The sequence below is a fragment of the Pteronotus mesoamericanus genome, unplaced genomic scaffold (genome assembly GCF_021234165.1).
Source record: "Pteronotus mesoamericanus isolate MK-2021 breed Mesoamerican mustached bat unplaced genomic scaffold, CSHL_Meso_final contig_105, whole genome shotgun sequence".
NCBI lineage: Eukaryota > Metazoa > Chordata > Mammalia > Chiroptera > Mormoopidae > Pteronotus > Pteronotus mesoamericanus.
The window spans coordinates 13,170,456-13,186,168 of record NW_026555006.1 but is presented as its reverse complement, the minus strand read 5'-3'; the positions used below and the strand labels follow the sequence as shown (position 1 = coordinate 13,186,168).

General features: G+C 35.3%; 1 protein-coding gene and 1 pseudogene across 1 annotated transcript in view; both read right to left on the bottom strand.

The window, feature by feature from the left end:
* Positions 1-13,786: 13,786 nt before the first annotated feature.
* LOC129069401 (glycerophosphodiester phosphodiesterase 1-like) lies at positions 13,787-15,362 on the bottom strand (annotated as a pseudogene).
* A 130-nt stretch (positions 15,363-15,492) lies between these two features.
* The window catches only part of EFCAB7 (EF-hand calcium binding domain 7), a 49,376-nt gene continuing 49,155 nt past the window's right edge, over positions 15,493-15,713 (bottom strand). The window contains exon 14 of the mRNA XM_054574179.1: positions 15,493-15,640. Coding sequence (XP_054430154.1) covers positions 15,566-15,640 — 75 coding nt within the window. The 3' untranslated portion in view covers positions 15,493-15,565. The remainder of the gene's footprint in view (positions 15,641-15,713) is intronic.

The window sequence follows — 15,713 nt, the reverse complement described above, 5'->3', positions numbered from 1 at the left end:
CTGGCCAGTGACAAGGGAGCAAGAGCAATCCATTCCAGGGGAGGGAACAGTAGAGGGAAGGTTTGAAATAGGAGGGGAATTTAATGGCATCAAAGATTGAAAAGGCAGCCAATGTAATTGATCACATTTGCTTTCTAGTTAGTGTCAAACACTGCAATCTTTATCATAACAGCAATACACAACCAGTTTTTTTTATTGTAGTAAAATATATATAATATAAAAATTACCACTTCAACCATATTAAAGGCACATTCAGTGGCATTAAGTACATTCACCTGTGTACAACGGTTACCACTATCTCCAGAACTTTTTATGATCCAAACTGAAACTTTGTACCCATTAAATACTAACCCCCCATCCCTTCCTCCCTCAGCCCCTAGTAACCACCATTCCACTTTCTGTCTATGAATTTGGCTGTTCTCTTCTCATATAAGTGGAATCATGCAATATTTGTCCTTTTGTGTCTGGCTTATTTCACTTAGCATAATGTCTTTAAGTCTCATACTTGTTGAAACTTGTAGCATGCCAAAAGGGTTTTCAGCAGAGAAATGCTGTATCCTAATAGCATTTTTAAGAGATCACTCTGTCTGCTGGGTGAATGCATGAAAGGGAAAAAGTGGATGAAGTGAAACTAGATAAGCAGGTGGAGCACTGGTGTATTGTAGTAGATAGAAGTCAATGGCAATGGACAGAAGTGAACAGACTCAAGATATTTTCAGCAAGTAGAGTCAACAAGACTTGCTGATAGATCATATGAATAGGGTGAGTGAAAAGGAGTTATGTCTCCTAGCAATCTGTGACTGGAATTTTGGTAAAAAGTGTGGATGTGGAAGGTAGTATGGTATGATCCATAAATGTTTTGACACATAAAGTCTGAGGTGCCTGGCATGCATCCAAGAGGAGGTACAGAATAAGGTGTTAGATACAAAAGTCTAGAGCTTAAAAAAGAGACCTGGCCACAAGATGAATTTATAATCCATTAGCATATAGATAGCATTTGAAAATATGAGAGTGAATGAGATCACCTAGCAGGAGAATATAGAGTAGAAGGGAAAAAAATTCAACACCAAGTTCTGAGAAACTCCAACATTTAAAGTCCAGGAACTACAGTGTGAAAAAGTTAGGCTTTTCTACCTTGAGGGAGAATTTGTTCAGAAACATCAATCTAGCACGAAAAAGATTTAGATGTGTTTTTTCTATATGTCATCCAGCCTTCCATAAACCTGAGTTTAAATCTATTAGGTTACATTCAAAGGCAAGAAAGATTTACTTCTTAAGCAAGTTATTAATGTGCCATTAAGGAGTCTTCCTGCAAGCCAAATTATTCAGAATTTTGTTAGATTTGATCTAGGTCAAGGAACAAGCAGTTGGCAATCCTGTGAGTCTTGAATGATTTCTCTACCTAAATATACATAATTGGGAGGTAGATTAAATTCTGGCCAGATCAATGTACAATAATTCGTCAAATCCCTTTTCCAAACACCATGTTTATTAAAAACAACTTTATCTTCACAAATCATCATTTGCATTCCAACCACAATGGTTTCAAGAAATGTGTTTACCATAGGATATCAAACTTTGATGACTGCAGCAAGTAACAAATGGTAAGCATATGGAATGTCTAATGAAAAAGCTAAGTATGGAATTTATCCTGGAAACACTGGATGGTGAAGTGGATGATCCAGCAGCATGAGCCATCTAACAGCTAGTACATGGCTCATAAACAGATTATCAAAATAAAAAATACTGTATCATAAAGTATCATAATATTATATCCTAAAAAATAATTATCATAACAACATGTAGACAAAGCCTTAGAAAGCACCTGGATGGCATACAATAAAAGCATGTATTACATTATTGTTAAAAACATAACTGTATTTGTGTACACTCAACTTTCTATCCGGTGGTGTAAGTGATGGTGGAACAATCCATGTTGAAGAATATTGAGACAGTCTTCATTTTAGGTCTAGAATGGTTGTCCCAATCTTTCTCCCACCCAAGGGTTCTACTAGGCCTGACAGTCTCTTAATTAAGAGAATTCTGAAGGAATAGAAAGTTGTAGATAATCTCCTATGAGAATTTTCAATTGTTTGTAGCTGGCAAATAACTAATTGATGATTCCATATGAACCCATACACATTAATTCTGAACAATGCTGCAAATGTCATTTTAGTTCATTTGTTAAACCTAAATCATAGGTTCTTTGTGGCTGCAGATTTAGCTCATTATGGGAAATTTTGATCTATTTGTAACTTGCAGAAATGACCAGTTTCTACATATGGAAGCAATATGAAACCATTTAATATCTATTCTATTTGTATCCATAAGTTATCCGGGTGCTTAAAACTTTTGTTTGAATAAAAGTTAATGGATATCTGGAGTCTGTCATTTTGAAATTAAGTTTGTTCCTGTGCCAAAATAATAATAGTTTCTGAACTCATGTTTCAGTGTAAAATGGTTATTCATGAAGCTATATTTTAAAAAGATTGATATATGATAAGTTGGACTTTTTTCTTAGAATTCATTTTTGGAATCTACTATAAAGGATATCAGTCTAAATTAATGTATATGAATATTTGATATGCAAATATTAATATTTTAAATGACAAAAAGATAAGATTTTTAAAAATAAAGATTATGAAGGACATTTTTAAAGAAATAATGAATGTCTTCAGTTATCTCATTTCATCAATGTTCTTGATTGAGGAATCAAGGTGCTGTGCTAGGCTACATAATAGCTCCCCCAAAGATATCCATGTCCTAAACCCTGGAACCTATGAAGGTCATTTTAGATGGCAAAAAAGGGACTTTGCAGATATAATTAAGGATCTCGAGAAGGGAGCTTATCCCGGATTGTTCAGGTGATCTCTAAACGCAACCACAAGTGTCCTTGTAAGAAGGAGGCAGAGAGACTTGACAACAGAGGCAAAGATGATACAACCTTGGAGGCAGAGATTGGAGTGATACAACCACAAACTGAGGAATGCCAGCAGCCACCTGGAAAAGGCAAGAAACACATTCTCTCTAGATCCTCTGCAGAGAGCACAACCCTGAAAACACCTTCGAACTCATTTTTAGGATCTACTATAAAGGATGTCAAGTGACATTGATTTTGGACTTCTGGTCTCCAGAATTGTAGGAAAATAAATTTAAGCCACCAAGTTGTTTTAAGTTACCAAATTTGTGGCATTTTTTGTTTGCAGGACCATAGCAAACTAAAACAGGTGCTTTAATTATGTGAAGGGGTATGAGCCGGTCAACTGACAGCCTGATTCTCTAGAGACCTACAGTGTGACTTCAGGCTAGCCTAAGGTTTACCAATGAAACACCACAGAGGAAAGCATGTCTGGTATGGCACAGTAAAAAGTGGAATCAAAAAAATCACGGTGGTAAATAATTTCCAACTTATTATTTTGCTTACATTATCTGAACAAATTAATTTTTTTCCTTGAGTTTTCCTTGCCATTCTTATTCAGGATAATTACGGAAGTCTTAGCCAGTGCAATAAGGAACAGCGTTCTTTGTTTCATCTGTTATGTAGAAGAGGACACAAAACACTATGAGTGTTCTGTATACCACTTTGAACTTCTGAATACTCCCTATCACATGTAGCTTAGACTGGGGTTAGCAATTTCCCTTATGAGTGAATTGTTCTGTTCTCTTCCTTTCACGATATTGAGTCCTGTAGCCTCTGTTACATATTTTTCTTTATTTTGAACATATCTTTGAAACAATTTATATTCATTGCCTTCGCTTACTTTCTTTTTATCCATATATCCTTCCATTGAAACCATCTATGAGAGTCTCACTAAGCACACAGTACAAGATACTTAGGTAGGTTCAGATTAGCTACTTAAAATCCCTGAACTTAAGGAGTTTAAAATTGGAGAGTTTGGATATGTATACAAATTAATAAAATATAAGAAATAAAGTATAAGCCACAAGAGTATTTTAAAGCTATTATTAGAATAAAAATCTCAAACCAATAATTTAAGCTTCTACCTTAACAAACCAGAAAAAATAAACCAAAGGCAAGCAGAAAAAAAGGAAGTAATCAAGATAAAAGCAGAAATCAATAAAATTTAAAACATAGAAATAAAAAATCACTAAAACTATAAGTTGGTTCTTCAAAAAAGATCAATAAAATTGATAAATCTCCAGCAAGACTGACAAAGAAAAAAATAGAAATACACTTTGCTAATATCAGGAATAGAAAGGTGGATATTACTACAGGTCCCATAAACATTTTTATAAAAACTCTATGTGCATAAATTTGACAATTTAGATAAAATGCACCATTTCCTCAAAAACCACAAATCACCCCTCACCCAAGAAGAAATAAACTGAATGGTTCCATTACTTAAAAACTTCCATACCCAGATGGTTTCAATGGTAAATTTAATTATCTAGAGAAAAAATAGCCCCAATTCCACACAATTTCTCCCACAAAACAAGAGGGGAAACATTTCTGACTCATTTTATGAAGCCAGCATTGTTCTGTTATCCAAATTAGACAAAAATATTACAACTCAAGAAAACCACAGACCAATATCCCTCATATGCATAGTCCCCAAAAAGCTCAATATACTAGTCAATTGAATCCACAACAATTAAAAAATAACATATTACAACCAAGTGCAGTTTATCCTGGGAATGAAAGGTAGGTTCAGTATTTGAAAATCAGTCAGTGTAATCTACTATATTAACTGTCCTAAAAAGAAAAACCATATTATGATGCAGCAAAAATATTTGACAGAGTTCAGCATCCATTCCTGATGAAAACTCTCAGCAAACACAGAATAAAAGGAAACTTCCCCAACATAATAAAGGGCATCAACAAAAACACCTTCAGCTAACATCATATTAATGGTGAAGGACAGAACGCTTTCCTTTCTAAGATTGGGGGGAAAGTAGGATACTCACATTTGCCATTCTTATTCAACTTAATGATGGAAATCTTAGCCAGTGCAATAAGGCAAGAAAAAAGAAAAAGCAAACAGATTGAAAAGAAATGAAACAGTCCCTATTTGCAGATAACATGTTTCTCTATGTAGAAAGTCCTATGGAATCTACAAACAAAAAAGTTCCTAGGACTAATAAATGAATTTACCAAATGTCTCAGAATATAAGACCAACACACAAAAAGCAATCACATTGCCCTGACTGGTGGGGCTTAGTGGGTTGGAAATCATCCTGCATACTGAAAGGTTGCCAGTTCAATTCCTGGTCAGGGCACATACCTTGGTTGCATGCCAGATCCCCAGTTGGGGGCATGTGAGAGACAACCCATCGATCTGTCTCTTGCACATCTATGTTTCTCTACCACTCTTTCTACCTCCCTTCCCCTCTCTCTAAAAATAAATAAGTAAAATCTTTTTAAAAATCAATATTTTTATATACTAACAATGTACAAACTGGAAACAAATTTAAAAATAATGTCATTTAAAGTAGCTCATAGAATATTCAGATGTAAATCCAATGAAGGATGTACATATTTGTTTGCTAAAAAATATAAAATGTTGATGAAATAAATAAAAGCCTAAATAGATGGAGAGAAATACCATATTCATAGATTGGAAGCATCAACACAATAAACATGTCAGCTGCCCCCAAATACATTCACTACAATACAAATCAAAATTCCACCACGAGTTTTTGTGTATATAAATAAGCTAGTTCTAAAATTTACTTGGAAAGGGAAAGAGAACAGAAGAGCTAGTATAATTTTTTAAAAAAATAATAAAACTGGAGAAATCACATTACCTAATTACAAGACTTACTATATACAAGGGGGCACCCCCCTCAAAAAAAACCCAAAATTATCTTCTGGGGGGCAGGCCCCTTGTAGTACAGACTTCCCCTGCTAGGTGAGTATTCTAGGAACCCATCTGTAGCAGTGTTCCAGCTAGTGTTGCTGGAAGCTGCATTCCGCTTCAGTGAAATTTTTTTGAAGGCTCTTTCAATGCATTTGCCCATTTCATGATGGCTGATTTGCAAGCACATGTGCCCACACCGCACTGAGTGTTCAGCAGTTTTTGACCCAAAACATCATGACCCCCATGCCCTACTCTCCTTATTCACCTGGTCTCACCATGACTGACTTGTTTGTTTGTTCCCCTGGATGAAAAAAGTCTTCCAACAGAAACGTTTTGCCCATGTGGAAGAAGTGAAACAAAAAATGGCAGAAGCACTAAAAGGTATCAAAATTGACAAGTTCAAAAACTGTCTTGAGCAGTGGAAAAAACATCTTGATAGGTGTATTGCATCAAATGGAGAGTACTTAAATATGTAAGAGTAAATACACAATTTTTAATAAATAAATTCTGGGTTTTTTGATCCCCCTTCATATAAAGCTACAGTAATCAAGACAGTGTAGTATTTGTTAAGGGAAAAAATACATAGATTAATGGAACAGAATAGAAGGTCCAGAAACAGACCCACACAAAACATGGGGTTATATGGTCAGTTGACTTTCAACAAAGGCATAAGAGTAATTTAATGGTGCTGGGATAATTGACATTTCTTACCGAAAAAAATGAAGCTCAACTTAAACTTTATAACTCATACACAAATTAAGTTAAAATAGGTCATAAATATAAATGTCCAAAGTAAAATTAACTATAAAACTTTTAGAAGGAAACAGGAAGAAATTGTTGTGACCTGAGGTTAGGCAACAACTTCCTAGACTTGACACCAAATACATGATTTATTAAAGGAAAATTAATAAATTAGATTTCATCAAAATTAAAAAACTTATGTAAAAAACCACTTGGTACAGCTTAGAAAATGAAAAGGCAAGCTACAAGTTACAAATTAGTAGAAATTATTTGCAAATCACATATCTAATAAAAGACATATCAAGAATTTATAAAGAACCCTAAAACTCAACAAACAACCCAATTAAAATAGGCAAAAGACTTGAAGAGAGATAACCCTTCTGATATGCCACTGATGGATAACCCACTGATAAGGATATATACAGATAGAAAAGAAGCTTATAGAAAGTTGCTCCATCATTAGTTCCTTAGGTAAATGCAAATTAAAATCACTATGAAATATCACTGCACATCTGTTAGACTAGCTAATGCAAAAAGTACTGATAATACTAAATGCTAACAATACCAAGAGCTGGCAACACCAACTGGAATTCCACACATTGCTGGTGGAAATACACAGCAGCACAGTCACTATGAAAACACTTTGGCAGTTTCTTAAAAAGTCAAATATACACTTATATATCATATAACCCAGAAATCTCACCTTTGGATACCTACTCTAGAGAAATGAAAACTTATGTTCACATAACAACTTGTACATGAATGTTTAAAATGGTTCTATTAATACTGTCAAAAACTGAAAACAACCTAACAGATGAATGAATAAACATACTGTGATACCTCCATATGGTGAAATACTACTCAGCAATAAAAGTGACAAATTATTAAAACACACAACTTGGCTGATTCTCAAAGCCACTATGTTGAGTAAAAAAATTCAATTTCAATAGGTTATAAACTGCATGATACCATTCCTATGACATTCTCAAAAAGAGAGAACCATAGCTATGGAAAACAGATCAGTGATGGCCAGAGGCTAGAAGTGTGTGTGGGGGGGGTATGTGTGTAAGAGGACAAGGACATGACTGTAAGGGATAGTACAACAGAGTTTTGGGGTGACAGAACTGTTCTGTGTCCTGACAGTGCTGGGGTCTACATGGATCTATACTCGTACATGAGTTAACAGATATATATACAATCTTGGCCCCCCCTCCCAAAATAAGGTCACAATAAATTCACAATAAATTTTTAAATATGAAATAAAAACATGACAAAAGAAAGCACTCATTTTAAAATAGAGTTCACAAAGTGGAATAGTTTATTCTGGATTTGGGAAAAGATTAAAGGTTTCATGAAGAATGAGTCATTTAAAAATGTATGTTAAAGGTACAATGTGTAATACTTGTTCACAATCTATCTTTTCTGATAGATGATATATAATGAGAGCAGGAACAATGTCAACTTCTTTACCTCTTTATGTGCAGTAAGTAAAGCAGTGCTCTCTCTCTCTCTCTCTCTCTTGTTCTCTCTCCCCCCTCCACACACACACACACACACACACACACACACGCACACACACACTCTATACATACATATATAAGAGGTCTGTCTGGAAAGCCCAGCCGTTGTTCATATAATGAGAATGGTTTGCACAGTATCGATGTAACCTGGCAGTTAAGGAGAGTGAACAATGTGACTTCACTGTACTAATCTGTGGGGGCAGTAGATGCTGTTGAATGAGCATGAGTACTTTGTGGCCATTGTATTCAAAATGACTGAGAAGAGCAACGAATAAGCATCAAACTTTGCACTAAGCTTGAACATTCCTCCACAGAAACTATTTGGATGATTCAGAAGGCTTTTGGGGACAAGGCAATGAGTGCAGTGCAAATAAAAATGTGGCACAAATGCTTCAAAGATGGTCAAGAATCTGTTGAAAGTGATCCACATTCTGGAAGGCCTGCAACAAGCAGAACACCTGAGAATGTTGAACGTGTACAGGCTGCAATCAACGAAGATCAGTGACTATGTGAGAACAAGAAGCTGATCTGGGGATTCCAAAAATTACTATGTCTGAGATTTTGATGCAGGATTTTGGCATGAAATGTGTCAATGGCAAAATTCATTCCATGGCCTCTGCTACCAGAGCAGAAGCAACATGGTTCTGCAGTTAGCTTATTATTTGATTCAAACCACTACCAATGAACCAGATTAACTCAAGGTCATAAATTTGAAGGAGACTGAGTTGTCATTGTCCTATGTTCTTGTGCCTTGTATCTTCTTCAGTAAATGTCTCTATTTTTCATACTATATGGCTTGATACTTTCTGGACATACCATGTATACTCAATAAGCATATGATCAGTTGACCCGTTGCCTATGATACTAAAAGGCCAGAGATACAATACAGCGAATCTTAGAAAAGTAACAAACATGAGAAAATGACTAAAATGTCCTTTCTCCCCTTTTAAAATTCCCCATATTCTTTTAAGATCAGTTAAAGCTCTAAATTGCCCCCCGATTCTTCCAGTCCACATTGATCTTTCCAACTTGTTCTATTAAACTTAGTCTAATAAGTGTAGTACTTAATAATTTAAAGCCTATGAGTCATCTTTAATAGTTATTAAAATGTGCCTCTTTTATATTTAATTACATTGTATTGCATGACTAAAAACAAGTCAAAGCATTACTTAGTTTCAAACTACACCTCATTCATTCCTTCAAGCTTCCAAGAGAATTTTATCTCCCCACCCTGCCCCAAATTGGGCCAGCCTTCCCTTCCTCTTCTGTTGCCACACCCTCATCTCCAGTTTATGCTTAATGATCAGTGTTTATTAGCTTAAGACAGTATTTTTCCTTAATAGGTTGACATGTAGCTCATTTCCTCAGCCCTTTCTTTCCCTGAGGACAGAGATATGTCTACTACTTCTCTCTTGTAACTAATGCAATATGTAACGGGTACTTACTTGTTAATTGTATGCCCCTATTTACCCTTCACCAGCCTCTTTGTCTCCTAAAATTGTCAATGCTCTGCCAAGAAGAAAACAATTCTTTCAATGGCTAAATCCAGAAATTTTTGCAACAGATATTCAGAAAAGGCACAGAAAATTTTATCTTTCAGTAGTTTTGCATATTTATATCTGAAATTGCTAGAAAGCTTACGATGCTACTATTCTGTAACTGGCACTGTTGCATTTACATTATATGTTGACATTAGCCTCCTTAAGATGATTAAATTTAAGCTGGACTTGAATTTAAGTTAGTTGACCTTTGTGTTAAAGGGTAAAGGATAAAGAATGTGTATAAAATGTTGGTTATTATGTCTAAAAGAAATTGAATATATATTTAATTTGGGGGAATGGAACCATATTTCTCTTTTATAATATGTAGGTCTTCTTTTTAACATTCAAATATATATTTAGTAATGCATTATGAAAAAAATAGAGCCCCTATTTTTAACATACGAATTCGCTGTGGTCAAATACCACAAATACAGTCAGCTTGTGAATTATTCATAAGAATTGAGAATGCCTGTTTTTCATCTTCCTTAGACAATACTCGCCATAGTTAATAAGCAGAGACACTTCAAAGCAATCAAAATCCTGTACCCCTTTCAGCAACCATTCCTAGTTCCTGGTCCCTAAATTGTCACTCCACATGAATCTCATCTACTTTCCCTAAACCAGTTCTACTGTTTGCCTTATTTCTCTTCAAATCATTATGTAGTCCTTTTCTTCCCCCAGAAATTAAGCTAGGCTGAGTAGCAAAGATAAGTTTTACAATCCTATGTAAACCTAGTAGAGCTATTTCTATGTGCTCTTATACTTGTAACTTCATGAAGTTGTCAAAAGTTTGGATATAACAGAAGTAAAACCAATAAATCACTGAAGTAATAATTAGTAAAAATTATTGTGCATTCACCAACAAGACAGTTTGCAAACTGGGAGCACTCAGATTTAAACATGGAGTGAGGCTCAGGGTATATCGTTATAAAGCAGCTTACATAATGAGAATGCGGTGACTGTTTAGTCTGCGCATTGATTGGTTATATTAGAATTTTCTGTGGCTATTTCCTATCAGCCTTGGGAAGCAGTTCAAGTTTTGCTTATGATTTCCAGAAGCATAAGCAAGAAATGACCCAAGTCAAGCTAGTCTTGTAAAATAAGCTAAATTAAGATTTATTTGTATGACTAAACTGGTTTTGTCTGCTCAGGGAATTTTTAAGTTTGGTCTCTTTGTTTTTTTATTTTAACGAAGTGAAAGTCGGTACCCTTTTAAGAAAAGAAGACTTAGTATCCACTATATAAGTTAGAAATAATTTATATATAGTCTCTAATAAGAATGGGGGTACATTCTTATTAGAATGTGCGTGAACGTACTCACAGTATACAATATATTTCAACTAAGCAATCTTAGAAGTCATAAAAGTCTTAATCAAGTGCTGAGAAATATTATCAATCAATCTGCTTCTCTCCCTCTCTCTCTCTCCCCCACTCCTCCACCACCCAACTTAAGAATAATAAAATAATATGCTCACCCTCTGGTGGCCAAAATCAGAAATACATTTCCATTTTCCTGGATTATATTCAAAATCTGATTAGTATGGTGTATTAAGTTTCTGCTTTATATTTAACCTACACCAAAAATAGATCTAAGAGAAGGCCACTGGCTTTAAAAAAAATAGAAACAGGTCTACTGCAATATCCAAAGGAAAAGCAACAAAATTATTAAATATAGTAATTTAAGAATTGCTTATGACAGCATTTGATACTTAATACCAATTCCGTTTTAAAATATTAGAATGGTAGAATTTTAAAGTAGGAAGGGATTACTGACCATTTAGTCTAATCTTCCCTGATTTAAAATTGCATTTAATTAGTGAAAATATTAAATTTTTATTTCATTTTGTTTTAGTTGGTTTTAACCTCTTACTTAATGACATGAATAACAGTCTGCCTACCTGGGATTAAATAGTAATGAGAGCTTTTTTCTTATGTGTCTATTTTTAATAAACAAATAGCTCTAAGAATAAGGAAAAAATCGTTGTTCATATAAGTGTATTATAATTTTCTTCCCACTTTAGTCAATCACCCAACAAAGATTTATTTCATATCCATTATATTTTCTATGGCATAGGCTGGAATTATAACTGTCCCTGCTTTCAGCCCAGTGAAGAGTACAGACCAATAGAAATTCCAGGATAGTATGTCGAGTGTGACAACAAAGAGTAAGCACAAAGTACTGGGCCATCAAAGTAGTCTTGGCGGGTGGAGTAATCAGGAAAGAATTCTTGGGAAAGGTGACATTTTCCAAGATCTGAAGCAAGAAAACTGGAGGGAAGAATTATTCTACAGGCAAGAAGGAAACATTACATCTGAAGGGCCTGAGGTGAGAGAGAATGTAGAAACTGGGAGAAGCAACAAAGGTCTGCAAAGGACCAGTCAAGGGTAGGAAGAAAATCTGGAGTGTGGTGTCCCAGAAAGATCAACAATGTCTAACCCTGGAAAGAAGGCTTTAAAATATCTGCTGGGTTTGATGACAAAGAAGTTATGAGAGTCCATGAATGGGAACAGCCATGAATGGGAGTCAAGAAAGTGGGCGTGGCAAGTGTGGACAACAGAAACAATGGTAGAGGGAGATGAGGAGTAAGAGGTTTCTTAAAGATAAAAAGTCTCTAAAGAGTAAATAACAATGGGGAAAAGCCAACATAGAGGGAGTGTTTAAAGATAAAACTCACTCATAGGAAGCTTTAATGCAAGCACTAAAGAAACAGGCAGGAGTATGAGCTAGAATACAGGAGAGATCTGGAATATCTCCATGTTTTTTTGGTAAGCTGTATCCATGTGCTATTTTAAATTAAACCACATGCAAAATCACATTTGAAAATACTATGGCTAATCCAGGCAAAACTACCCTGAAAGAGGGAAACACCTCTTGAATTTAAAGAAAACATCTTATGTGTTCAACAACTATATTTGGTTGCATGAAGAATTACTATCACCTGTAAGTCAGGTATTTCAGGACTTGAATTAAATTTTTCTTAGATATTCTAGTACCACAGTAGTGAACTAATCTTTAAAAAGTCATTTACTTTAAAGTCCCCAAAATGCAACCTAGTTTATATTTATTAACTGATTCCCTTGGATTTTTATTCATTTGGAAGAAAGTTTAACTTGAAATAAAATATCTTTTCTACTGACTAATTAAAGATGGGACTGTAAGATAGGTCTCCCCCTCCCCATAGGTGAATAATTGAAGGGAAAACAAGCTCAGTACGCCTAAGCAAGTGGTAGTGGTGGAAGGTAAGGCTTAAGCGCTCACTATTCTCTTTCTTGAGTCTCCATGTTCCACTAATACTTTATGTCACCTACCATCCTGTTACAGAAAGCATTTTTACAGCTTGGGGCAGAGATAATTTTATATGCTCTTAGCAACATAGCCAGATAATTTATTTCCTACAACTCAATACTTTGTGAAGTAGAATATTTTGTCATATTTATTGAATTTATAAAGCATTTGGCATGTAATAAAATGCTTTCACATTGCATTACTTTTTAAAACTAAAAGAACTGAAGACTGAAAAAATCATCTAAAGAATTCACACTTTTAAATAATGACTACCCATTTTACAGATGTCTAAATCAAGGGTCAAAAATTCAAATGACACTTAAACAATGTGCTAGCATGTACTAAGTGCAAAATAATATACTACCATACTGATATTCATATTTCAAAAGCTGACACTTACTAGCCAATTATTCTGTTACTGATATGGTTATATAGTCCTTAATTGCTTAATATAGTTATTTATGCATTGTATTACTTCATTAAATGCTATTTAGATTTAATTCATATTGCAAAATACATTAAAAGTAATCCACAAGTTGATTTAAAAAATTTACTGTCAAAACAAAATATCTGTAGTTGTGATTAGATTTTTGCTGCAATATAAAAATGAATTTCTCCAAATTTTTCTTTAATTACATTTTCTGATTAGAAAATTAAATATACAATCAAATGGGAATTTCTACATTTACATTTTATTTTTTTCCTTTTATTGATTTTATTAGTGTGGTCACAAGTTTGACATCTACAGTACATTGATAACATAGCTCAATACAATATTTGACCTAAGTAAATTACATAAGTGTGGCAAGTTTTAATATGTCAACTATGAGTGAGCACACATTCCTCATACATTTGCATCTGCACCCCCAAATTGCACAACTCAATTTGTGCTTATCCTCACTGGGTTAAGGTGTGTGCCTCAGCTAGGTTGGGGCAGAAGCTGTTGTACCTTTTTGCAGACCCAGCTTTTCAAGAGCAACAGTGTTGAACTTAGGCATTCCATGGAGCATGGCAGCAACACTGGGTTTTGCTTTGTTTCGGGTAAAATGCAGTTATGGACTACTGCTTGTGTGAGCCACCTGATCTCCCAGGGCTTGGGTTAGCATGAAAGACATAGCAATATCTTTGCATGAGGTCAGCAGCGAGTTTCTGTAGATGTAGTTCCTTTTGTGGGGTCGGATGGGGGTGGGATATCTAGAACTGAGGTGCAGTCTTCCAACATGGTGTTTGTGATACAGCTGGAACCAAGATGGAATTCGTGGTAACTTCTTTTCATTAAAGGTATTAACAGTCTAAGCAACAACCTCACTGCCTTTAGGTAACCACTTCTTCAAGTAGTCTGAGGGTATGAAGTCTTTTTGCATGAGGAAAGCTGAAATTTCACACACGTACCACAAGGTATTAGGCATGTTTCAATCAAGCAGAATGGCCATTACCATAACCTTGGATTGTTTCCAGAGTTTTCTACCTCCTGGTATGGCTTGGACACCAAGGCTTGTGAGTTAAAGCCATTATTACATGTGATCTGTTTGTTTCATCTTATAGATAACTTCTGGCAAGAAAGAGCAGACGAAACTATTACTCTAGAGTAGAAGAAACGCCTATAAACTTTCTTTGAATATCGGTAGCCATATTTGCATGGCCTTTAACATCAAAGATTGTGAGGTTTTGGTTCAGGCACTCTGCACTGGCTTCCCTTAGGGTAGGGAGCTTCTCATCAGGGAAATCATTTCTGAATCTGTGACTTGCTGCAGCATTAAGCTTTCTAAGTTGTTCAAATGTCAAATCATACATTGACCAGTCCCATCAATTATCCTATCTACTGTGCCATCATAGATTAAGACATAAATCCTGTCAGAAGTAAACTCAACATCTAACCCCACACCTCTTGCTCCATTCTTAGCTGCCTGCCCATGGCCACCAGCACATCCTTGAGCATGTTGTGGCTCCCACTACAGGGCAAAGGTGGAACGTGGTCCGGCAAGCCCATGCAGGGCCCCGAGGGAGGGCACAAGCTCAAAGCTGAAGAGCTGCAGCAGGACACAGAGGCTACCGGGGAAGAGGCAGGCCCTGCAGGGGCTGTTTGTCACCAGCAGCAACAGCAGCAGCAGCAGGGAGGAAAAGGGGCCCAAAAAGTCCCCTGGTCCTTCCACAGCCATATGCCTGTGACAATACGGGCACAGACAGGAGTCCCAGATCTGCAGGTTCCCTGGACAAAGCATCAACAAGCCAAGAAGGTCACACAGGGCACTTGCTGCAGCTGGCCCACTTATATTTTCTTTCAGTTTAGGGTATTTTTTTAATGAATAAATTAAAAGTGTATAGGATTTTGTTGAATTCATTGAGTATTACCTTTTAAAAGCTTACCTATAATTTTATTTTGACTTATTATTCATAAATAAAATGTGCCTAGATTTCCCATTAAATAAGGCCACACATTTAAAAGATTATTCATCTTTTAATCTATAATTCATCTATTCATCTAATAATCTGTAGCAGGAAATGTAAATGCATATAAATTGAATAGATTATTTATGTATATCAGTTAACTTGATTAACCTTTAGTTGATCAACAAGTAACAGACTAAACCCGAAATAATTCTTCTTAATTTAATAGTCTCAAGTAGAATTATTTCCTAAAAACACACATTCCCTTATTTAAGATATAAGGGAAAACACACAATAATATATCCATTCTTGTCGTTCATTCAGAGGCATTACATGTTGACAAACCTGCAAATAAAAATAGAAAACTTTTACTTTTCTTTAATAAATTGTTATTTTGGACTAATTTTTCAATGGGACA